General features: G+C 39.8%; 1 protein-coding gene across 3 annotated transcripts in view; it reads right to left on the bottom strand.

Annotated features, from left to right (window-relative positions):
• The window catches only part of PRKCE (protein kinase C epsilon), a 321,985-nt gene that overhangs the window by 157,713 nt on the left and 138,634 nt on the right, over positions 1 to 25,638 (bottom strand). The window contains exon 1 of one of the 3 annotated variants that reach the window (XM_088147779.1): positions 10,763 to 10,840. The exons of the other annotated variants lie outside the window; for them this stretch is intronic. Within the exon in view, the coding sequence (XP_088003905.1) occupies positions 10,763 to 10,823 (61 nt within the window). The 5' untranslated portion in view covers positions 10,824 to 10,840. Of the gene's footprint in view, positions 1 to 10,762; positions 10,841 to 25,638 lie in introns of those variants that run through there. 3 annotated transcript variants of the gene reach the window in all.

Below are 25,638 nucleotides of genomic sequence, written 5' to 3'. Positions count from 1 at the left end.
CCTGCTTAGAAATAAGCGAGGTGTCAGTAGAATAAGCTGCTCCTTTTAATGATTAATTCAGGAGTGAGGAGTCATCCAGTGAAATGATTACTGGATCCATTGAGATTCTTCTGTGGGCTGATTAAATACTTTGCTATATCCCTAGTACGATTCTATACATAGCATGCCTGTTCAGATATGAGTCCAATTAGGCTAAGAGTTATGATGGTAGTAGGGCTGCAACCCCCTTCAATAGAAATAAACAGCATAAGTAATTTAATGAGACAATACTGACTGCATCCGCAACTTTGTGACAGCTTCTAAAAGCAAGACACATTTTACCTCTTTTCTTCTATAGTTATTTATAATATATAAATGTCATAAAGAAAAATGCATTTACAATTTGCACCTGAAGTTGCATACACCAGAACTTTATCAGATATAGCTAGCCTGATCTACCAATCTCTTTGTTCAGCTCCTAACCATTGACCAAGAAAATAATAAATCTTGAAATCATTGATGCAAAGAGAAAACATGAATTTCTATTTTCTGAATCACCCAGAGGGCATTCTCCAGTGCAGGACAGCACTTCCTCCCAAAGCTAATAAACAGAGTACAACTTTAATGAAATCTCCAGGGAGGTGGTGTCCTAATTCCCAGACTAGACTGGAAGATCGCAACCCCATTTAACTGAAAATAAATATGGGGGTGGGAAAAAAAAGCAAACCCTCAAGTATTTTACTGAGAGGCACAGTTAAAAGAAAAGCTCTAGGTATTAGAGCTCAGGAAAACACTCTAGGTGTGGAGAGAGAAAAATAGGAGAAAATCCCAGTAACTCTTCTTCACAGCATGGCATAGGCAGGAGTCCTAAATATCAGAGTGTTCCCTGGGGGATTCTAGACCTTGAGATGTGTCAAAATAGTATCAATATAGGTTTCCAACTTATGATATATTACACTACTGATACTACTTTCTGGAGAATCTGCTGACCAAAAACAGAACTGACTTTCAGTATAAAGAAACGGTTAAATCTAAATGCTATCTACTCTTACAGAGCATCCATAATTTAGGTTGAAAAGAAGGTGCCTCCAGTTTTGACAACTTCTTAACCAAAGTTGTGGCCAGCAAGGTACTGTCTTCAGTATGAATAAACTCACCAACTCATAGCTAAAGATTCAGAGGGGGAATCCTGTTAGTGCTGTCAATACTGAAATTAGATTCTAGGAAGGGAACCTATGAATCACAGAAAGATGAGGGCCACATTTTTCAAACACCTATTGAAATGGGAGTGAGTAGAAAAAGGCTTTTTTCCCTTGCAGGACAAAACATTATTAAGACAGGTGGCCAGACACACAGTTGTGCTAATATTCAACCTACTGACCCTAAATAGAATTTTCCTGCCCAAGGAATGCCAGAAAAGTGTCTATGTTGAGAGTCCCCACCTTCTGAGATTCAGCTGGAAGAGCCTCAGAGGAAAGCATTTTCTGCAGAAGCTCTCCTCCTGTGAAAAAGGTTACCCCCAGAATAAAGACCTGTGCCCTCACTTATTAAGGCTTGTTAAGACCTGATGTTTTCAAAGAGCATTTGGAGCCTGAGGAATGAGTGGCGGATATACCTGGGGTGAATGATGGTGTTGACTATTATGACTATTATGAGATTATTTTGACTCTATAGTATATGTTCTACAGTATGTATCCTAACACAGTTTCTGATAATTTTCTAAGTTTACTTTGTAAGCCTCTTAGATTCGGTTGACTGAAGTACATAAAAGCATGTATAATTAATTAACACTGACAACCAATGAGTAAGGGTCTTAAAGAACATTAAATATGTGTCTTCAAGATGACATTGATTCAAGATGTCTTCAGTCTTCAAGATGAGATTGATTCAGCAAAAGATCTTTTTCTTCATGTTTATTGGACACTCAAGGGAATTGATACCAAAGGTTGGTTGTTAACTTCACTATGTTGAAATGTAACTTGATGGAAGGAACATTTACATATATGATACAGGCTTGTCCTATTGTTCATTTCTGGTTTAATGTTCATAAGTCTGATAATATGGTTTTGGAAAAAATAAAGTTTAAAGGTGTGAATGAGATTTTGAACTATATACCCAAAATTTAAAATCTGTCAATATATGAAGAATTATGGATTTATCGATCATGAGATGTAGCCAAAAATGATGATTCTGTGATGATGGACAGATTGTGCCACCTAGGATGTAGCATCTTGGATTGATTATGTGTGTTGGCTCTCTACTTTCAAATTAGTTCTCTATCAACAAAATGAAGGACTAATCAAGATGATTCTATATGGTCAAGGGTTAATGAGGTACTTAGAATGGAAAATGCTGTATTAATGCTGTATTTAAAAAAAAAATCTCTCTGTAACAAGTATGATGTACTTTTTCCTTTTTCCCTACCTTTTTTTGGTGGCGGGGGGGGGGGTTAAAGCATTTTTTTAAACGAAAGCTGAAATACTACCTGAATCATACTAACTGAATTCTCTTAACCATAACTGTTCAACTTCCAAACTTTGTTGAAAAAGACAGGGTTGGGAATGACTAACAGGTTCCTTAGGAAGAATGATATTTTTTTTTCCTAATGGGATCCTTCAATGGTATGGCTTTGTCAGTTTGACCAGATCAGGAAACCAGCTTTGATGCAGCCAATGGGATGCTATCAGAATTACCTCTGCCTTTTTACTCCTGATCTTAGGACCTGAAGGAGCAGGAGCAGGAAGACATAAAGATGTCCCTTGGCCACTGGGAGATCAGAACATCCTTCTTACTTGTTTCTGGATGCAGAAACCTGGAGAAGTCCTGAACTTGAGCACTGTCCTTGGTCATTAACAAATATTACAGCTACTTACCTAATAACAAATCCCACTGAAGTCAATATGGCTTACTTTCAATCAGGTTATATATAGTAGGCTCTACAGTGGTTCCATTTTAATTTCAAAAAGTTGCTTTGGCTTGGGAGGGGACAAATGTAGTACTTGTCTGCAACTTTTTAAAGTAGCTGTGTCCTTTAGATGCAGCTGCTTCTTAGAATTGCATTCTGTTGTTATGATTGCACTCTTCTGTGCTCTAAAGCATATTTTCAGAATTCAATCCAACATGCTGTGCAGCATTTACATAAAGAGGCCTTCTTCAAACTGAATGGTCTCACATCAACCCACTTCAGTTTTTCTGAATATGCTTACAGTAAGACCAATTCTTCATAACTCTGTTCAAGGGAGATTGGATTAAATGGGCTAACTTTTTCTTTTCAGATTTCACCTCCAACCGACATAGAAAACCCATTGTTTCCAAAGCAGTCCAGACATCTGACATAACTTATTTTTGCAAATTTACATTATTTGTGTAGTTATGCTTTTACATTTCCATCAATGTATGTCAAGTGCATAATTACATAAATGGTCAAAAATGATATGAAAAGTCATCTACTAAACAATGTGCATTAATTTACATCAGTAATACCCATTTACATCACTTGCATAATTATGTAGAAATTATGTAAAAGTTAATTATGATATTATGCAAATGATATAACTGGATGCTATTGATGTAAAGTGACACAAATGAGATAACTTCAAATTTAACAGATAGTTGGTTAACAGAAGGGTTAACAGAATCCCTTGCCCCAAATGGTCTGTTAAATCAAGGTTTTTCTGTTAAAAAAAACAAAGCAGAAACCACCATGTTGGATTAGGAGTGGGGAGACCCACGTCCACCCTCAACCCTGGAAGTACATTGGGTGACTTTGGGCCATCACTCCCTACCCAACCTACCACATAGGTAGGGGATAAAATAAAAGGAGATTCCCCCTTTAGTGGCCACCTGAACTCTTGGAGAAAAGACACGATATAAGTCTAACAAACACACACCCTGCAGTCTTATTTCCCAAGGGCCCACAATGTATAACTTAAGAAATCATGTATTTACTCTTTTGATTTCATCTACAGCATCTATAGCAGATGACTTAAACATTGTGGCTTTATTGTCCTACTGATAACTCTACCTGAAAGGAGTAAGCATAAGTCAACGAATCCATCAGAGTCCTTATTATATCTCTTTTCATCCCATTTCAGTGGCTCAGATTTGAGAAAAAAACATCTGTTTGCAGTTTTCAAAAGAACTTGAAGGGAGCTGGATTCTGAGAGGGATGGGAAAATCAAAAGCCACTGAGGGCTCAACTCTGAAAATCCCACCCATTAGATCCATGGGATTAACTGCTTAGATTCCCGTGCCAGTCTCCATGCCATCAAGCCCTTGATATTTATGCTGGCAATATTAAGAATGCAGCGCTTTGTCTTTGTGATCAATCTCCATGGAATCTAAAACATTCCACTGGCATCTTTTTCAGAGGCTATCCCAAATATTCTAGTCACTCCCAGCATTTTGCAAATGCAGACCTGGGATGTGGGCTTTTCTCTGTATTTTATTAAAAGGCAAAATTAACTTGCTTCTCTGCTGTCAAGAAAAATTATGGAAATATTCCAAATGGAATCTTTTGCAATCCATAGAACAGGCTCTGTTAATCTATGGTGGAATCCATGCGATACAAACCATGTTGACATCACTGACAGCTAATAGTACAGAGCCAGCTTTCCATGCCCGGGGCAAATACTCCATTGCCTATTGCCAGCTCTTTAAGATCCTGCCAGAACAGCAACAAAGGGTGAAAATGACACTCACCACTACATTGTAAGCACGGCTTTCAACCACTGTAGTGACAAAGGCCTGGAAAATTACTTGGAGCGATATTGTGCCTTTTCCTGGTTCTAGGGTTGTTTTTAAATGACGCAAACCCATTAAGACAGTTAATCAATTACACAATAAAATACAGCCACTCTACCCTTAATGAATAATTTGCAAAGTGGACAGGGGCTTGTGGGGTTGCTAAACTGCTGTACTTCTTTCAGATTTGCTTTTCTTGATTTGACACAGCCACAGTTTAGGTCAAGCTTAAAAGTTGATCAGGGAGCTCAGTAAAAGGATAACAATTGTAAGTGTTCAGCACAAAGTCATAATGATTTGAACGTTTAAGGGACTTCTGCACTTGCTCACTCAGCAATCTTCCCACCACTCCTTCAAAGTTATGTCAGGATTATTATCTCATACTGCAGATGACAGGAGGATGCTGAAAAACTACTAAGGGCACCTAGTGAGTTTATGGATGCTCTGGTTTGTACGCATGGCCCCATATCTCCATGCTGACAACTGAAATCTCTGTTTTGTCATTCAGACCTCTATCACACTTGAGCATTTGGTGGTTTCTTTGTTAAAGCTATCTATGTGCAAGTGTCAGGAGCTTGGGAAGAAGTAGCTAGAGCAGGATTTCTCAACCTCAACCAGTTTAAACTGTGTGCTTAAAACTGCTGAGGTTGAGAAAGGGCAAGGAACAGAAGGTTTATGATCATGCACGGTGTTCGTATAAAATGTAAAATCCATGACACTCACTCTCTCTATCCATGTGTATATGACTGCAGCCTTAAAAAAGTACATATATCCAATTTTAGTCTCATCTCCCTTTTTTATTGCATGTTGTTATTTCGTATTATGAAGTCATGCCTTGAGAGGATGGGCAATAAAGTACAGAATCAAGTTATTAGAGGACAAAGAAACCTACATCCCAGTTAACATCAACCCAATACAGAAACTAGACAACCTAATCAAGAGAACCCTTAATGACCTAACCAAGAAAGGCCAGATCACAAAGGAAGAATAGTGGCAGATGAAAAGCAGTGGACCCATCCTCCCACGCTTCTATGGATGACCAAAAATACACAAGCCTGACATACCACTCTGACCAACTGTATCTTTACCAGGGACTCCAACATACAACATAGCGAAAGAACTGACAAAAAAGCTTGGACATCTCACAGAGAAGAGTGAGTATTCTATCAACTCCTCACTACAATGCCTCCAGAAAATCAAAGATGTACACATAGATGAAGATGAAATTATGGTCTCATTTGATGTCACAGCACTCTTTATGTCCATAAACCCAGAACTAGAGAAAGAATCCATATCAGCAGTACTACACAACACACCCGGCCTAACCAAGTACACCCAAATTGAAATACCCAGAATCATGGACCTCATCAACCTCTGCCTCACTACCTATTTTCAGTCTGATGGACAAATATACCAAAAAATCAGAGGCACACCCATGGGATCACCATTGTCAGGACTCATAGCAAAGATTATAATGCAACGCCTATAAGTTATAGCACTTCCACACATACAACCTAAAGTATGGGTCCGGTATGTAGATGACACCTTTGTTGAAACCATCAACAATATCTTCAAAGGAATAAAATTCACCAGAGAGGAAGGAAACAACAGCACACTACCGTTTCTGGATATCCTCATCAGCAGAGGAAACAACAGTAAATTAGAAACCCAAGTTTATCAGAAGACAACCCACACCAATCAAGTACTCCATTACCAAAGTAACAAGCCAATCTCCCACAAGAGGAGCTGTGTAAGAACATTATTCAAGCGAGTACAAACGCATTGCAGCAACCCAGAACAGCAGAAAAAGGAAACAGACCACCCATACATCTTCCAACAAAATGGATATCCATGCAACTTTATCAAAAAGTGCCTGACTAGTCAACCTACTACAACACAACCAACACAAGCTATGAAAAGGATCACACTGCCATACATCAGAAACATCTCAGAAACCACCAACAGACTATTACAACCACACGGCATCTCCGTAGCACACAAACCAACTAAAGCCCTCCAAAATATCTTAAGTAAACCAAAAGCCCCAGTATCACAAGAAGAAAAAACAGGAGTCATCTATAGCATACAGTGAAAGGACTGCAACAAACACTATGTAGGACAGACAGGCAGAAGGCTGGCAGAGCGCATCCATGAACACCAACTAAGCAGTCAGAAGACATGATGAAAACTCCTTCATCTTACAACACATGGACAGACTCAACCATAGTTTTAACTGGGAAACTGTCAGCATTTTAGACCAAGCTAAATCCAAAAATGCAAAGGAATTCTTGGAAGCTTGGTATTCAGACAAGGCAGCAATCAACGGACACATGGAGATAAACAGCATTTATACACTATTCAAACGAGACAATAGAAAAGAAAACAAAAGACCAGAACATTGCCTCGCTAGCAGTCATCAGCCAGATAAGCAGAGATCACCACCAGGCACACAATCAAGCAGTAAACAATACTCTAATCAAGGAACTACCAGAGGAACAAAACCAAACCCCACCCCCACCAACACTGGCAGGGCATGCCATCCCATTCTAGCACTGAAGATGTTACCTAGCCGGGTAATGAAACGTTTGCAAGAAAAAAATCAAGCTCAGAGAACCCCAAGGACTCCAAAGTACAGAATGCTGGGTCTACCCTATTCTTTCTAGCAGTGAATCCAGCTGGTTTGGACCAACAGAACAGTACCAAAACGGGTCAATGGAAGAACAAGAGGAAGGGCTCAGTATCCTCAGAGGAATTCTTTTAAGATTTGCAAAACTTCAAGAAGCAAGTACGTCTCATCTAGACGTACCAAATGGGAACTGAACATATGAATATGGCTACAAAAGACTGAATGCCTATTAAGAGGGGGAGCAGGAGGTGAGTATTCTAGGATGGGCACGGGTGGCTGAAACCCTGAAAAGAACACTCCAGACACTCTCTTCTTGTCTGTGGAAGCTCCCTCTCTTGAACCTCGTTCCTGGCCAGCTGTCCTTCCTGTGGAATGGCCTGACCAATGTATCCTATCATGTCTCACTCTACTTGTTACCACTGAAATTCTCCTGCCTTCCATCTCCACTCCTCTAGAATATGCAAGCAGAATTTACAAACCTGCTAGCTGATATTATAGCACCCTAATTATTTTAAGTTCTTTTTTCCTTATCGGTTTTCTAAGTGGAATTATAGGGGTGTTGTTTTTTTGTTAACAAAGAAAAGCTGGTGTGATGTTGTAATGCAAAGATGAACTGGCCATTGCCCAAAACCATTCTAGGGTAAAAATTACTTAGCAGGAATACTGGAATACCAATATGATTTTGTTTTGGGACAGGTATTATCTGGCACCAATGAAAACTGCTGAAGGAGCTGAAAATCATTACAATTTTATTCTTGAGTGATATCAAAAGAAAGCTACCTTTGTATGTATGTATGCATGCATACATGTATATAATGTACGTACGTATGTTCACGCACACACAGACACATTTGTCCATTCTCTTGATGATTACTGGAGATGAGGGTTTGGGGTTTTGGTTTTTGTTTTAATCATATAAGCAGAGCAGATAATAAGTTGCTCGCCTAAAGCATACAAAATTTCACAGTGCTAATTGCAGTGGGAAAGCAGCCATTTACTTCTGCTCTGCATTAATTATGCTGATCAGATGGATAGGGGAAAAGTGGGTGCAACTCAAAATAGACTGCAGGTTACCCATCCCTCAGTGTAAGGCATCTTTTAAAAACCAACTTTTAAGAGCCTAATTATAATGTGGATGATTAACTTTTTGAATTTGTGTAAATAATATGTTAATGTTTAAACAATTTAAAATATTATTTATTGCATGAAATCAGTCCAAATTTATTTGCATTTACAACAGGGAGGTAAAACAGAAAGTAAAACAATTAGGGCAAGGATTCATAGAACTAAATGTTATGTTTTGCACAGAATATAAAGGAGAGAAATAAATTAATTAAAAGGCACATTGATTTGGAAGAATGGATATATCCATAGGCCAAAGGTTGTAATGAAGTACAGTACGTACGAAGGATGCTAATGACAAAATAGCCATTGTTCTGTTTCAGAGCCTGCCAATGGGAAAATAAAACTCAGCTATTGCAGAGTTTTTAGTGGGCAAATAAATTCTTCACTCCTCTTTCAACAAAACTAATTTTATCAGTTATTATTTGGCCCTCTATTGTTTTATTAGACATTTGGGAAGATGTATCATCATACATTTTCAACATTCTATGTGTTAGACAGGAATGAATAATGGTGTAAAGGAGTTATGAGAAGGATACCATATATCAATGGACACAAATTCTGATGTAATGCTGTAAAGCTCAGGAGCATGTAATCTGCTGGTTTGAAATTCTAAGAACTATCCACCCATTACTGAGGGCTCTAGGATGGAGAAGGCAGTTCTACAGCAATGTGAAACAACTTGAGGGAGTATACTGTCAGAGACAGGCTTCGTTTACATATAGATATAGTTAGTCATAACCAATTTTATACCCAGGAGATCTAGTCTGGTTAATCACTGGAAATATTAAATGCCAATTGCAGGAGGGATTGTTGCATATCCATAATGGCTTCGGTGCCCCAAAATGGTGATAATTATACATGATTCATAGTAGGTCATTAAACTAACAAGAACATCCCATAAAAAGACATTGGCAAACCATGCTGTTGCCAAGAAACCTGCATGGTTGTGCCCAAGCAATCGCCAGAAGTTTAGCTCAGCTCAAGGGCACTCTTTGTTTTCTTCAAGTGACTCGCTTAAAGTTGAACTGCAGACTAAACCAGGCTAGCCAGATCAATGTCTAGTTCGGTAGAAAGCAGCAACTTCCTAGGGCATCAAGCTCTCTTTGGCTGTCCAGCTACTCGCTAAAAGCATAGCATTGCACTTAACAGTTCTCCATCCATAAAACAGAAGCCAACTCTGTAGCCACCAGAAGGGTTCCTGCTGCAAACAGATCTTAACCATGAAAAGGTAATTGTAGAAAGCCAGAAAGAAGGAAATATTCAGAATCCATTGTGTAAACAAAAAAGGACTGAAGCATTCCTTAGGTCCTGGGAAGAGAGATAGTATCAAGGAGAGTCTCAGGCTGACTCCTCCCTGACTCAGTGGGGTCTAAGAGGGGAGAAAAAGTACAATCTAGAAACTTGCAAGATTCTATTAATATATCCTCTCTCAATAAAGTATACAGTTCTAGTCTTCCTGCGGAGTTGGTTTCCTAGTCTAACTCATAGGGCTAACAGTAACAGAAGGAAATTGGAAGTCAGTTTTTCTTCTCATTGGAAATGCTCTGAGTTCCATGGTAAAAGGACACAAGGAGAAAGCAAAAATACAAATAGATTTGATTTACTGCAATATTGACTGAGTGCATTGCACAGAGCCTTATTTTTCTTTATTAAACTAAAGGCCTGCACTGACTCCTTCCAGATTTTGCAAACAATAGCAGTTCCCTGCCACATCGTTATCTCTTTTTAGAGATTACCTTTGTCAATGTTTCTCAAGTAATAGAACAAGATAGGAAAACTTGTGCTTCCAGATGTTTTGACCTTCAGTGGCCAAGAACAGTGAGTGTTGCCCAAATGTTCAGGGGACTTCAAGACCTATCCCTGCACCAGAGTTAGCAAGCAATACAGGAATAAATCATGATAATATAATTGTCCAAAGAAGCATACAAAAAAATCCACCCCATGGTTAGAAGAAGCCAAATTCAAGTCAATCTACATTGCAATAAGCACACTGTTGCTCCTAAATTGTTCCAAATACTTTTGTTAAACATTTCAGTCTTGTTCCCCAATTATTATGCAACATTACAAGACTTTAGTTTTGAGTAAAGATGCAGCCAATGACGTTTGATCATCAGTAATTTGTCCCAAAGGAACAACAGATGCTACACATGACAAAATTTTTACCCATCTACACAACCCTTAAAAAGTACAAGAGTGCTGTCTTTCTCTCCTGTTTATTCAGCAGATAGGCTTGTTTCAGATCAGTAGTGCCCCCACCCAAATATAGTTTAACAACTCTCTGAAACTTACAAGTACTTTCACAGAATGACTGAGCTAGTCTGAAGTTCACTCGGGATCTAACTGATTTCATGATTTCAGCTCATTTGAAGAGCCAGTGTTGGCTCTTTTCTTTTTTGCTCCACACTGGTTTATTCGAACCAGAGCAAAGCTGGCTATTTTCTGCATTGCTTCCAGCTGAACAGAGCCTGTTGACAGTTTGCATTCCCACTGGCAAGAACTCCTGCCTTGCCTTGCCTTGTCTCCATTCCTGGGCTGAAATGAGCCTTAACTCTTTCCTCTCCATCCCCATAAAGACTCATCATCTCCTTTAAGAACCCAGGAATTTGTGATTAATTATGGTTACAATGGGAAGTGGGAGAAAGAGGCACTGGCAAAGTAGCCAACTGCAAAATCACAGACATTTCACCTTCAGAGTATTTTAAATACAATGAAGGAAGTGTGGCAAGTTGGCTTCTCTTGTTTCTTCTTTCCTGCCTTCCTAAATCACCATCATTTACGTAACTTCCCATCATAGCAACATGGGTCAGGAGCACCCTAGCATTTTTTTTTTAAAAAACCTTTTTGGCACAAAGTGGGGGAAAGATGTTTGCTACCCCAGGATTCCTAGCTCAAAAGGCAGGACCCCAGCTGTATGGCCATGTGTGCAGTCTCCTACATGTTAGCTAGAGGGAGGTGATCTTCCCATTCTCTCAGCATTTCCACATCAGCAGTAGGATCACAGACCGGTGTTAGAATGGCTTGGAGGGGGTGGAGTAGAAATGGGGTTACATGAAAGTGTCTTTGGTAGGCAGAAAGACGACAGGAAGCATTAAAAAGGAGTAAGTCTACAAAAGCAAGCAAAATCAATATGTAGGATAGTTAAGTACCAACTGCAGCACAGCCGTTAGGAGATACCAGTGAACTGCTTCAGAAATGCCTCTGGCAAAGAAAGCTAACCATTCATAATAGAAATAGTACACACATCTCCTGTGAGATTTTTTAATGATTAAAATGAGTACATAAATCAACTCCTAAGCTTCTTATGTCATAAATCACCACCTCCTACACAGAGATACCTGATGAATTTAATCTTTATTATGCCTTTAATACTTTAAAATATTAAGTATTCATATTTTAGGGTAACATTTATTTAGGTCTCTTATTTTGAGATAAAATAAATGTATGTGCTTATTCTATGAGAAATATAATCAGAAATGTATACTTAAATCTGAATAATTTTAATAAAAACCATGGATTAATGTAGATGCATGAATAAAATGAATATATGAATAAATACATGAAGGCAGAGCAAATACAGACCAATCCATACATAATGCTACTTTATCTTTATTTTTTAAAAAAATATATCACGGCTTGGCAACGTAAATGACACAGACGAGAGGCCTGATCAGGATTTCAGTTAGGACAGACTGTTAAACCCCTCTCTTAGTACTACACTAGGGTCTTGTTCTGGTGTAGATTCTTGGGGATTATCACAAAAAAAGAAAATACTGTATATAACTGCTGGTAATGCATATTTACAAAACTAATATACAGTTTGACCCTAAGTTCCACTGCAAAGAAACCTCAGGTCCTATCCAGTTATTAGTCTACTATATAGCTTTCATTTCAGATAAGAACAGCTTACCTAAACAACAGTTATAGCAATAAGGTATCTCCAGTTTGGGTTAGTATGTTGTAGGTACGTCTTAGTTGGCAGGATGCAAACAACAATATTTCAGCCGGCAAGGTAGTTTCTAGATTGGAAATACTAATTTGCATAGAAGAGAATGAGTATGATTAGAATAAAGCTGGGCTTTGGCGTACTGGCCAAAACTCACCGATGCTGTCCTTACAGATAGCAGGGAATATTGCATATGGCACAAGTACAACCCAAGTTGGTAACCTGGCCTATACCTTCTCTGTTTTCTTAGAAAGCATTATATGAAAGCTTCCCATGGTATCCTTCCAGCGTCAGAGCTAGTGGAGGGCTTGTTACAGAAGAGAAGGACTGGCACTTTCCCAGCAGGCTACTTTCACTCTGTATAACTGGTCATACTGGTTTACCAATGGCCAGAAAAGCACTTGCAATTTATTATATTTTTTCTAACATTCTCCCAGACTAATCCAAGGGCTGTGGTAGCTCAAAGGATGGGATACAGGTTGAGTCACATTTTTGTGAATTCTCCAGCTATCAGCTTGAGGGAGAGCTGACTGGCTAACAGTGGCCCCTATTTTTTCTCAGCATTTCAAGGCCAGCAGAAGGGAAGACAACTGATGACCATCTTTAAACTGTTTTTAAGGGACTTGGGGTAGACACTGTGAAATCTACCATGTGAAAATGTTCATGATTTCTACTGTCATCATCCCATAGAAGGAACCATTTCAAAGTGTTATTTTCTGCACTCTGATCTGAATAGCTTACACCTCTCTCCAGTAATGTATGAATAAAGCTTGGGTGAGCTGAGTTCTTAATTTTTAATTTAGTGGTGAAATCCGTGTGTGCAATCACCACCACCAAAAAAGAGATAGCAATTATATAGTGAAAAAATAAAACCTAGATGTATTATAGTGATTAAAATAAACTACAGGTGACCAAAAAAAAAGAAAAAAGAAAAAGAAAATTAACAGGAAAAAAGAAAAAATTTAACAAATATAGATAGTGATATAAAATTAATTAAATCCTTAAGCTTATCATTAAATCTAGACCGTACAGAAATATATAGTTTCATCTTTTCATTTTTAAAACACAGAGACTTTTCAAAAATAGATAGCCTAGATCTATTCCTTAACATCAGAAGATTAAGTTTCTTGCCAGGCTCAATAGAACCAAAGCTCTTCATGAGGTGACAAATTCCATGTTTTAGGAATATAGTTCAACATCACATTACGATTATATTATAGCTGGACAAGACCAGATCATATGAGTTAAAATTTCTTACATGCCAATACAGAAAAAAATTAATGTCAATTCCTTTTTATATTAAGGGATTACTGTTAACATCCAGTATTCTGTACAACATCAGCCAATCTCAACAGGCTTTGCAGGATGGATTTTAAAAAGCAGTAATTAGCAGTGCTTTAATCTTAGAAATGGTAGGCAAAGGAAACAGACGGCTTCCCACACTGCAGAGCAGTAAAGTTGCCCAGGTTGAAAAAGAAGCCACAGGCTGTAGGGAACATTTACTGAAGTACTCTGAATAGGAATCAGACAACAGTAGATTTAGGTTAGCTGTTTATTATTCCACCCTTCAGTACCTGTTTCCTTAAAAGGTCTCTTAGCAACCACAGCCGCGAAAGCAGGTATCTAAAGTTCAATTGCTCTACAATGCCCCATGCTCTACAATGATCCTTCACAATAAACTTCTCTCTAGATCAGTGTTTCTCAATCTTGACTTCTTTAAGCTGCATGGACTTCAACTCTCAGAATTCCCCAGCCAGCATGGCTGGCTGGGGAATTCTGGGAGTTGAAGTCCACGCAACTTAAAGTTGCCAAGGTTGAGAAACACTAGTCTAGATCATTCCATCATTCCCTATTAGCAGTCAGAGTGTGGATAATCTTGTTTAGTGCCAGCATGTGTTATTGCAACACCTGCCTCTGACCAGTTACTGACTGCATGATATGAAGCAAGACGTACTGTCAGTTTTATTAAGAATGTGTGGTTTTTAAAATGTTCAGTTATTAATCAGAGTACTGGAAAGGCCATATATCCTGAATATTTTTTTTTAATGTCCTAGCGATCAGTGGAGTCCCTGTTTTTCATGCTGAAGTTTCCTTCCTCCATTTTAAACACGGGATCCAAAACAAGGTACATTTAACTTGCTCTACCTACAGAAATCACAATACGCCTTCACATTTGGTGTTTACTGTTTTCGTTATGTATAAAAAGGAGTGCTGCCAGAATGTTTAGGCTGTTCTTCAATACTTAGATGTAACCCGCATGGTATCAGAAGAAGTAGGCAACCTTTTATCCATATCACAAAATGTAATAATTATGCTAAATGCATGGTGGGAGAAAAAGAGTAGGCAGAAGGCTCTTGGAGTAAAGGAAATGCACCTTAGGGATGCACAAAATCCATTTTAAACGACTTTCTATTAATAATAATTCTTAAGAGGGCCCTCCATAATAGTTGGCATTAGAAACTACAATGGTTGTGATACTGTGTAGATATTAGACATCCTGTAGAGGTGCTGTGCAATGGTTCAGTGAGTACAGGCTAAAATGAAGCAGTTGTGCTAAAGCCATGATTTGCAAGTGAGGAAACTAGAAGATTTCAGTGTGCTGGTGACACATACCTATCCCACCTACGTCCATGAACTGCGATATTTTATTGAAGCTTAACCTTCCCACTCTTGTGCTGAAATCCAAACCAGTGCTTTCAATTAAGTGCAAGCAACAAGACAAACATAATTCATCACCTTAGCTTCCAGCATTTAATGAGAAGGCATCTGATTCTAGAAAGCATGGATATAGAGGAGGAGGATGCAATTTGAGAACCACCGTCTAGCTTTTCAACCAACATGGAAAGGAAGAAAATGGTCATGGTCTCAAACAAAAGGAATTACTTGACTTTTGTACACTTTCCAGGAAAGCGGGCAGGTAAATTCCATTAACTGGAATAAATACTTAGGAACAAAGTTCTTAACCAGATTTCCTAGCTATTCTAGCCAGGGACACATATATTCCCAAAGAATTAAGGGAGACAAGAACTCCTTTGCTTCCTGAACAAAGTTTAGAGAAAAGATGACAAATTGATGACAAGTACTGAATTTGAACCAGGCCTTCCTCTAGACCTGAGCCAAGAAATGTTTATTTTTAATGATAGATGGTTTCAAGACACATTATTATCATGGGTAATTGTATATTAATCTAAGCCTAAGGGGTTCACAAAGGCTATGGAAGCAGTTAGCAATTGAAATTTAGTGGCTGTACTGCTTTGTTAAACCAGATAATGGCAGAAAGCAAATTTATAATGTCTGCCAATCAAGACAGATGCTCTTTGAATTTCCTTGCATTCTTGAAGGTTCTGAGACACAACACACAACAGCCCCAAAGTGTAGCCTAATATAGTGTCTCCAATGTGTTCTACTAAATTCTGAAGGACCATGTGGCCATGGTCTTCAATCTTCTTTTTTTAAATCAACCCCAGTGTTTAAAAAAAAGCTTCAACTTCCACAGCAGTTTCACAAATTGTTGGTTCATTTCTGATTCTAATTCAAAATGCTATCAGTTTATGTGCATTCAGTGACTAAACATCAGAGCATTTTAAGGGTCTGTCTCACCCCACCTCTCTACAGTGTTCTGCTAGAACAATCTTTCAAGAAATCTTACCACAAACTGAGCTGTATTTGCTAAAAACAACATGAAATTTACTTTCCTGATGGCAGCAGGAAGCCTGTAAACAGCCTGCCCTGAAAAATATGCCTGTGACCCATCATGGTTGGTCTTCTGCTGTGAATTAAAGACTTGAGAAAAGCATTTGGTTTGTCTTCAGCTTTATTTTACAAGCCTTCTTTATATTGCTTTGCTCTGCTGCTGTTTTGTTCTCCTGGGCATTATGGGGAGGCTCCTTCATGGGATTTAGAGCCCATATGGAATTCTAAATTGTGAGAGCTGGTTCCCCATTTCAGTTCTTCACGATCCAAGTTCAGGAGATGGCAAGCTTTGTGACAGAGGAGAGGCTAACACAGTAACGGTTACTTCAATTCCATGGAGCATAGAATGACTGATGAGGGCTCAGTATGAAAGCACCATGGGTTTATATACACATATAGACAGAACAGAAAGTTCAGATTTAAGTTTCGTACCAAAGCCACCCTACTATTAGGCAGAGGAAGGCAATGATGCAGCAGTGGAGACCACAGGAATGAGTCTTCTGAGCTCTGCAGATACTCCCCTCTCTTCTAGGGAAGAACAGCATTCATAACATGGCCTGCCCTGAGCAGCCTAAAGGGACCTGCAGTCTCAGGATGTGGCAGCTAATCAATCCAATCAACTGCAATTCTAGTCACCTTCAAGATGTGAACTGGGACTGAACAACTATCTTGCCTTCATCTCAGACATCAAAATATCTTGGACCATGTCTATTTCCAGGATGCAAGAAGTAGCTGAAAAGGCACTGTTCCAAAAAAAAAAAAAAAAAAGTCTCTGGATACTTTTCAATTGAGAAATAATGCTTACCAAAGAGGAAAGTCAGCTTACTACAGAAAATCAATATGTTCTTGGGACACCTGCCAATCCGTTAAAAAAAAGTGAGCTAAGGAAGAAAGAATAACAGTTAAGACTATTGTGTTCCTCAGAAGAGAAGCAAATGGAGAAGTGCTTTCTTCTCCAAACTGCTGACTCATAAAGGAGCGGGATGGAGGTAGTGCACCTATCCTTGCTCTTCTTGACCTCTCAGCGGCTTTCAATACCATCGACCATGGTATCCTTTTGGGTTGACTTGGGGAGTTGGGAGTGGGCAGCACAGTTTTGCGTGGGTTCTCTTCCTTCCTCCAAGGTTGATCCCAATTGGTGTTGATTGGGAGCGAGAGATCCAGCTCGCAGCCCCTCCTTTGTGGGGTGCCTTAAGGTTTGGTACTTTCTCTGTTCCTTTTTAACATCTTACATGAAACCACTGGGTGAGATCATCCAACACCATGGGATGAGGTATCTTCAATATGCAGATGATACCCAGTTATACATCTCCATCCCGGGTGAGGCGAGTGATGCCATGACCATCCTTGCAGTGCCTGGAAGCTGTGGGGGTCTGGATGGGGCGCAACAGGCTTCAGCTGAACCTTGGTAATATGGAGTGGCTATAGATTGGAGGCCCCTTTGCATCCAAGGATTTACCATCTTTGGTTTGGGATGGGGTTGCACTGCCCCAAACAGACCCAGTGCATAATCTGGGGGTCCTCCAGGACTCATGACTCCTGCTCAAGGAGTAGGTGGCAGTCGTGGCCAGGAGGGCCTTTGCCCACTTTCAGGTAGTATGCCAGTTATGCCCTTTCCTGGATCAGGAGGCTCTCCGGTCAGTCACTCACACCCTGGTCATCTCTCGGCTAGACTACTGCAATGTACTGTACATGGGGCTACCTTTAAAGAGTATCTGGAAGCTATAGCTGGTTCAAAATGTGGCCACATGGACAATATTGAGTCCCCCAAGAACGGCACATATAACACCTTTACTGTGCAAGCTGTATTGGGTCTCAGTCTGCTTCTGGGTCCAATTCAAAGTGTTGGTTATCACCTTTAAAGCCCTACATGGCATGGGTCCAGGTTACCTGAGGGATCATCTCACCCCCGTCACATCAACCTATCCCACCCAATCAGGGAGAGAGGGCATGTTGTGGACCCCGTCAGTGAGAGAACATTGGCTGGTGGGGCCCAGGAGGAGAGCCTTCTCTGCTGTTGCTCCCGCCCTTTGGAATATTCTCCCCCCAGAGGTGCAGCAGGTCCCTGCCCTCCCGGCCTTCTGGAAAGGATTAAAGACCTGGCTCTGTCCTGAAGGTCAAAACATTCGGAAGCACAATCCTGGGGGTGGCTGGTGCCTTGATGACACTCCCTGAGCGACTGCCAATTATTCTTGGATCTATTTATTTTCTATTTATTAATAGTAGATTGTAATTTTGTAATTTGAATTGATTTTAACTGTTTTGTAAACTTCCCAGAGCCATTTCTATGAGATGGGCGGTGACAAGTTTGATTTATAAATAAATAAATAAATAAATAAATAACCAAAACTGATGATAATTAAGGTCATACAGGCTCAAGCCAGTGTCCTCAGGAGGCACACAGACTGAGGAAAGTGCCTTTCATATTGAGACAAGAGGCTTACCCCGAAGCTAGAAGGAGTGAAAACACTCAGACCCAGACAGAATGACAACATTGCTAGTATGGATAATGGATAAGTTGAAACTGTTTCTATGTTTACCTTTTCCTTTCCCTATTATCTTAATAGAAGTACCACTGCAGAAAAATTGGATGGTAATAACAAAGGATATACATCTGCTTTGAAAGTCAGAATTTCTTTCAGAGCTGCTATAATTTTCATTTACAATCTTGATCAATGGAGGACAGGGTCAACATCCACAGAGGTCAACAGAGGATTTTATATGATGATTCAGAAAGAAACTCACAATATTAATCATATGTATAACACTGAAGTACTTTTTTTGTTCAGCCTGAAAACCAGACTTTTATAATTCTTTTTATTAATACAAATTGGAAACAGATGTTCACAGAGACTTTCCCAAGACCACTGAATTAAATACTAGTTAAAATCTCTCTGAATCCATTCTAATCCACCCAGCTACAACATTAGGTTTTACTGAAGGACAATGAAGATGAGTAAATCTAACAAGAATGGCATTTATTTTTTAAAAAAAAATATATTTAATACATATATTTAATTTTATTTAAAATAATTCTATACTATTCTTCATACAACTGGTTTTCATAGCACATGTACAGTACATATATACTCTCTTTTTACCTCAAAGTATAGAAAATAGCACATATAGATTAAAAATAATAAGACCAAACATAACTCATGCTTTGCATGTAAGGCAGGCTAAGTCATTATAAGAATGAAAATGCTTGAGCAAAATGATAGATCTGATCCAGGAAGATTGTAATGTTAGTGCCAATTGCAACTCCCTAGGAACAGCATTTCAAGGACGCCCATCTTGCAACCGTAGGACACACACACTTATTTATTTATAAAATTTATATGGCTCCCTGTGTTATACATGATAATCCTAAGCAGTTCACAGCAACAGTCCTTTAAAAAAATACAAAGCCACAAAACACAGCACATCATTCTTCCCATCAAAGCACCACAACATCCCCTCAACTCTACATTGGCTGGGTTCACTTCCATCCTAGCCCAGAGCCTGCATGAAGAACCAGGTCTTCATGGCCCTCTGGAAGGACAAGAGGATGGGGACAGAGCTCAATAAACATTCTGGATTTTTCTGTCTGCCTGAAAAGCAAAAGCTGGTGTGGTGGTCAAGAAAATGATAGGATGAAATACATGGCTGGTTAGCGGATCTTATTTTGTGCAGATCAGATCTAGCGTCACCTTCCCTCCTAGCATCCCTTATACCCCAAAGTGAAGGAAGTAAAATATTCTATTTTTGTCTCTAATATATGTAGAGAACAAAAGGCATTAAAAGATGCTGATAGCTCTTTTGAGACTACCAGGAAGTCCACCGTCAATGGTGTAATGGCTATTTGATAACACATGAGAAACTACAGACATTGCAAACATGAGAAAGAAGCACCCCAGTGCCCAAGGAAAGGGTGGGGTTGCAATATTGCTGTTAATATTTACTCAAGTCTTTACTGAAGACTAGCTGTTGCTGAAGCAACAGTGGTCTTGTTGGACAGCTCCCTTCATGAACCTGAATAATCTGATCTTTGACCCATCAGTTTGATAAAGCATAGACTGAACCCTTTTGGCCAGAACAAGACATATACATATTTCTGCTCTTCTGCTTTCCAACATTTATATTTAAACCCCAGTATAAAATTCAAAGATATCATGAGCAATCTATCACTATGATTCCAAAAAAGCTGCTTGCAAATTTGAAAATTTAGACACTTATTAGGCAAATTGAGAGTTCTTCCAAGAGTTGTCTATTATTTCTAACCCACAGAGTCTTGCTGGAATTCTGAAAATTGCAGCTTTCATTTGAAAAAAAAAAAAAGTCCAACTCTTGTGAGTATTTGCTGTGCCCATATCACTCACTACATGCAAAATTAGAAAGGCACCAATTTGTTTCCAAATGCAATACATACTTTTTTTAAATGTTCAGAATTGCAGAGAGGCTAGGCATGAAGTTGCAGCTTGCCCATAGATATATTTTCAGTTTAAAAATGAATAGAAATATCTCATATTCAAAAACTATCAAAGTGTGAAGTCAACAGTAAAAAAGCAATGTCCTGCTCATCTAAGTATTTGTTATATCAAGGAGGTTAAAATTCTAAAACAACCACAACCACCACCAGATTAGTTAAATCAATTCCTCTTCATCTATTTTTTTTTAAAATCTCCAAGTTCTGTTCAAAGTACAACAGAAACATGTTTTACTCATCCCTTTTATGTCAGATACCTTTAAAATGTTCACAAGGTAGGGATATGATTGGAAGTCAAAAGATGCCCTTTTATCTTTTTTTAAAATTCTTAAATTTCACTGCCCTTTCACAGGGTAGGTGGTGGCCATATTTGCCCATATCATTTGTCTTAATGATACCACAATACGATGCAACATCATTCTAGAACAGTTCTGGAAACAGGGGTCATGATCATAAAGTCCCTCCCTGCCTGGCCACAGTTGAACTGAGTCTAGTTAGTTTTCAGCATCAGTTAAATATGTGGCTGACCCCATGCTAGTGTGTCATTTAGTGTGTCTCCATTGTCATAATCCTGTTTTCTGGCTTAACCCTTGTAATTTGGTACAAATTTAATTTTTTGAATTTTACTGGTTACAATCATATCATATTCTGCTTTAGGATTACTACTATATGGTACTATATTGTGTTTTGTGATTACTTATAATGAAAAGTGGGCTCTAAATATACGTGTGTATTTACACAGGCAGACACACATACAAACACATAAAACAAACTGTAGGACAGGGGAAGGGAGATGAGAAAGCACTGTCCAAACAAGCAAATTGGAATGATACCTCAGCCCTGGAGGCTGCTCACTGCAGCCATAGAAACACTTGCAGAGGAAGAACAGTAGGACTTAAAAATAGAAGGAAAAGGGGGAAAGGCAGCTACTCCTTGTCTCCTGGAAAGCTCCTACATCCCAGTTTTAAAACTTTCTTTCCCCCTTCCCTAAAATGACTGGGGAAGGTGTTTTCATCTTAGCGTGACTTGGGATAGGCTTCCTGTTTGGGTCTTCCTTACAGGAAGAATGTAAGGCCAAAAGTCCACTTAATCCAGCACTTTGTTTCTCTCAGTGGATTGCCAGAAGCCTCTGGGAAAGCTCACAAGCAAGACAGGAACACAAGAGTGTGCAAGTTTACTCCAAGACATTTCAACGTCTGAAGCAAAACAAAGCCACAAATGGTGTTTTCTACCCTCTCAAGTGAAGTCAAGTCCGACTGTGTTATTTCAGCCCATGAGGCAGAAAATCCCACAAGTACCTTTTCAGACTCTGGCAATAAAGATACAACAACAATAATAGGAGCCTCTTTTTCTTGTCACCAATATTGGCTGTTTAAAGGGGTGGCTGTTTCACTTGCCTAATAATAGGATGGATCTGAAGATAGGCCAACAAGTCTGGACACTGATTAACACTTGAGAGCCTAAAATAAAAGTACCACCATAATCAAAACATTGTTTTAGTGGTTATTCCCTTTTAAAGAGCCAAGCAAATATATCTTATTCTTTTTTCCCCCTAGTGATGCCTATGCGAATGTAAATAATACTCAACTAAAAAACAGCCTGTTTACAAAATACACAGACATTCCTACTAACTGACTGGGTAAAGGATAAAAAAATATGCTTACATCAACATTTGAAATCAAAACACTCTTAGCTATTTAATAAATAGATCCCAGCAGTTCAAAACTCTTCTGGAGATTATTAAGAGGGAATACAATCCAATGTATTTTTTATTTATAATAAAATCTAGCCTGTTTTTGATTATGCAGAAGCAATTTAAAAAACAAGCTTGTTTGCAAGAAAGTGGGCAACTGATGGAATGTAAACTCCATTAGCCACTGAGCCACTGTATGTATATTTTTAATAGTTAATTGAAAATGACAGTCCCTAGATGTAATTAAATATATAACATGGTGTTTTTGCCTTGGTTGATGGAGAAGATTTTTTTACCCAGTGTCTTTTACTATTTTTTTTCCTATTATTTTCATATAGACATTACTGCTTTTATGCTTGTCAGCTGCCCAGAGTTATTTGGTTAAAATGGGCAGCCATATATATTTGCATAATAAATAAACTTTAGAGATGATTTATTTCAAATCAATTCTTTGCCTCTATTTTGCCTCTACCAACTTGTGGTCATAATATTATAAGGTACCAACATCAATGGATAAAACATGTAAATGCAATTCAAATCAGCTTATGCTCCAGATGAAGACCAGCGGACCAATGGATTCAATTCCTCTGAAAAATCTTATAGACTGTTAATAATAACATTCTACTGCATGGTGTGTGTGTGTGTGCACGCACGGATGGATGGATGGATAGATATCACAAAAATGAGCACATATTGTCAGGCCATACTTGTACCATGTCCCACAATGATTATTTTATTGTATTGTCGAAGGCTTTCACGGCCGGCATACGATGGCTGGTGTGGGTCTTCCGGGCTGTGTGGCCGTGTTCTGGAAGTTTCTCAAAAGTGTGACCCTTTTGTGGGTATTTATAGAGATCTGGGGGGAGGGGAAAGGGGGGGGGATTGGGGGGGTTGGGTTACTGAGTGGTTGCTTGTTTTGGTGTCAGAATCTATGTGTATCTTCCTGGGGATTAGGCAGGGTTTTTTCTTCTATTGAATCTTCTATTGAGTACTCAGCACAACCACCAGGACGGGTGAACAGTTCACACAATGAACTTGCTAATCACCCCCAGCAGCCCCTCGTTAACAATTCAATAGAAGAAAAAACCCTGCCTAATCCCCAGGAAGATACACACAGATTCTGACACCAAAACAAGCAGCCACTCAGTAACCCAACCCCCGCCCCCCCAGATCTCTATAAATACAGTGGTACCTCGGGATACAAACTTAATCCGTTCCGTGACTCTGGGCGTATCCCGAGTTGGTCGTAACCCGAAGCAAAATTTCCCATAGGGTTCAATGTAAATCCGGTTAATCCGTTCCGCCCTCTGCCCAAATTTGGTCGCAACCCGAGGCAATTTCCCCATAAGGTTCAATGTAAAGTACAATCCGTTCTGAAACATATGCATTTTATTTTTACACCACAAAAACATGAAAAACAGTGCAACTGGCCCAGCATGAAGAGGGAGAATGGGGTGGGGAGGCAGTTATTGGTTGGAGGGAGGGTCCCCTTCAGGGGTTTCCTCTCTTCATTGCCTCTTAGCTGCAGGCTCAGTTCTGGGGAAAAACCTGTCTAAAGTCTGTTGTTTTTTCCTGCGCTGCATAACCCTCCGGAAATGAGAGAACACGTTATCGTTCATAAGATTCAGCACTCTGCTTGTCACAGTTCTGTTGGGGTGGTGCTTCTCAATGAAATCCTGGCACTCATTCCATTTTTCCATGATGGACTTGATCGCATCACAGCTCACCTCCTCCCCCTCCTCCTCTTCCTCAGTGGAATGCTCCTCACCCAGCGCCTTCTGTTGCTCACTCTGGAGCTGAGCAAGTTCTTCTGTGGTCAGCTCCTCCTTATGGTCCTCAACAAGCTCCTCTATGTCTGCATCATCCACAATCAGACCCATGCTCTTGCCCATGGACACAATCTCCTCCACTACCTCTGCATCAGACCCTTCACACTCATGTCCAGCAACACATTCTGGCCACATCTTCTTCCAGAAGAGCCCTGTCTCGTCGCAGTTGAACACTTGCTCAGCGACGTACCCTTCCGCCTTCATGAAGTCCTCAAATTCTTTCTTGTAGGCTTCTGCAGCAGCCTTGTCAGAACTGGAAGCCTCACCATGTCTTGCCACACTGTGGATGCCACTTCTCTTTCGGAATTTCTCGAACCAGCCTCTGCTGGCTTTAAATTCCTCACTTGCTGCGCTGGTAGAGGGGTTTGTCTGCAGCAAATCACTGTGCAGCTTCCTGGCTTTCTCGCAGATCATAGCCTCACTCACGCTATCACCTGCCAGCTGTTTCTCATTCAGCCACACCAACAACAGCTTTTCCACCTCTTCCAGCACTGGTGTCCTCTGCCTCGTTAAGATCGACACTCCTTTTGCCACATCAGCTCCTCTGATGGCATCTTTATTCTTGAGAATAGTCGAGATGGTCGACTTCGCCATCTTGTACTCTGAGGCCAGATCAGTCACACGAATGCCACGATCGTGCTTTTCTATAATTTCCTTCTTCAGCTCGATTGTCACTTTTCTCTTCAGAGCCTTACTCCCGCCAAGCCTGCTCTGCATTTTCTTTGGAGCCATGCTAACACGCACACCAAAAACCTTCGCAAAACACCGCCAAACACACCACAAGCCTCACCGAACGTCTCCTTGCTACCGCGACCTCGCCCACAGGAAGCCGCGACCGCGTGGCAGCAGGGAAAATGGCCACGGATCCGGTTCGTATGTCGAGGCGAGTTCGTAACCAGAGGTAAAATTTTCCTGCCGAAGCTGGTCGTAACCCGAAACGTTCGTTAGTAGAGGCGTTCGTATCCCGAGGTACCACTGTACCCACAAAAGGGCCACATCACCCTGGACACAGAGGTGCTCCTGCTCTCTGAAGATGCCGGTCACAGGTGCTGGCGAAACGTTAGGAAACAAAACTTCCAGAACACGGCCACACAGCCCGGAAGACCCACACCAGCCATCGATAATTTTATTCCTTTTTTTTTTTTTTTTTTTAGAAATTTCAGAGCTATTTGCATGAAACTTCCAAGGTTGCTTTTTAGGTATTGATCAAGGGTACAATCTCCTGGCTGTATCAGATTTATTCCATCACTGACTGAAAAAACTAACATGTGGCATGTTGTTACAAATAGAATCACAGAGATGAAGGGGCCATTTAGGCCACAGAGTCCAGCCCCTTGCTCAATACAGGAATCCAAATTAAAGCCTCCTTAACACTTGGCTATTTAACTTCTGCTGGAATACTTCCAGCACTTCTGTAAGTAATAGGTTCCTATCAAACTGCTCTTCCTGCTGGGAGATTTTTTCTTCATCTGTCAATCATCTGGGACCTCTCTTCTTAGAACGTATGTATGCCTATGTATATAAGGGCTTGACTGGCATAGC

The sequence above is a fragment of the Python bivittatus genome, unplaced genomic scaffold (genome assembly GCF_059951505.1).
Source record: "Python bivittatus isolate LINGU-HERP-01145 unplaced genomic scaffold, Pbiv_v1 ctg000020_np1212, whole genome shotgun sequence".
In the NCBI taxonomy this organism is placed as follows: domain Eukaryota; kingdom Metazoa; phylum Chordata; class Lepidosauria; order Squamata; family Pythonidae; genus Python; species Python bivittatus.
The sequence above is the reverse complement of the archived record's forward strand: the minus strand, read 5'-3'. Positions and strand labels throughout refer to the sequence as shown.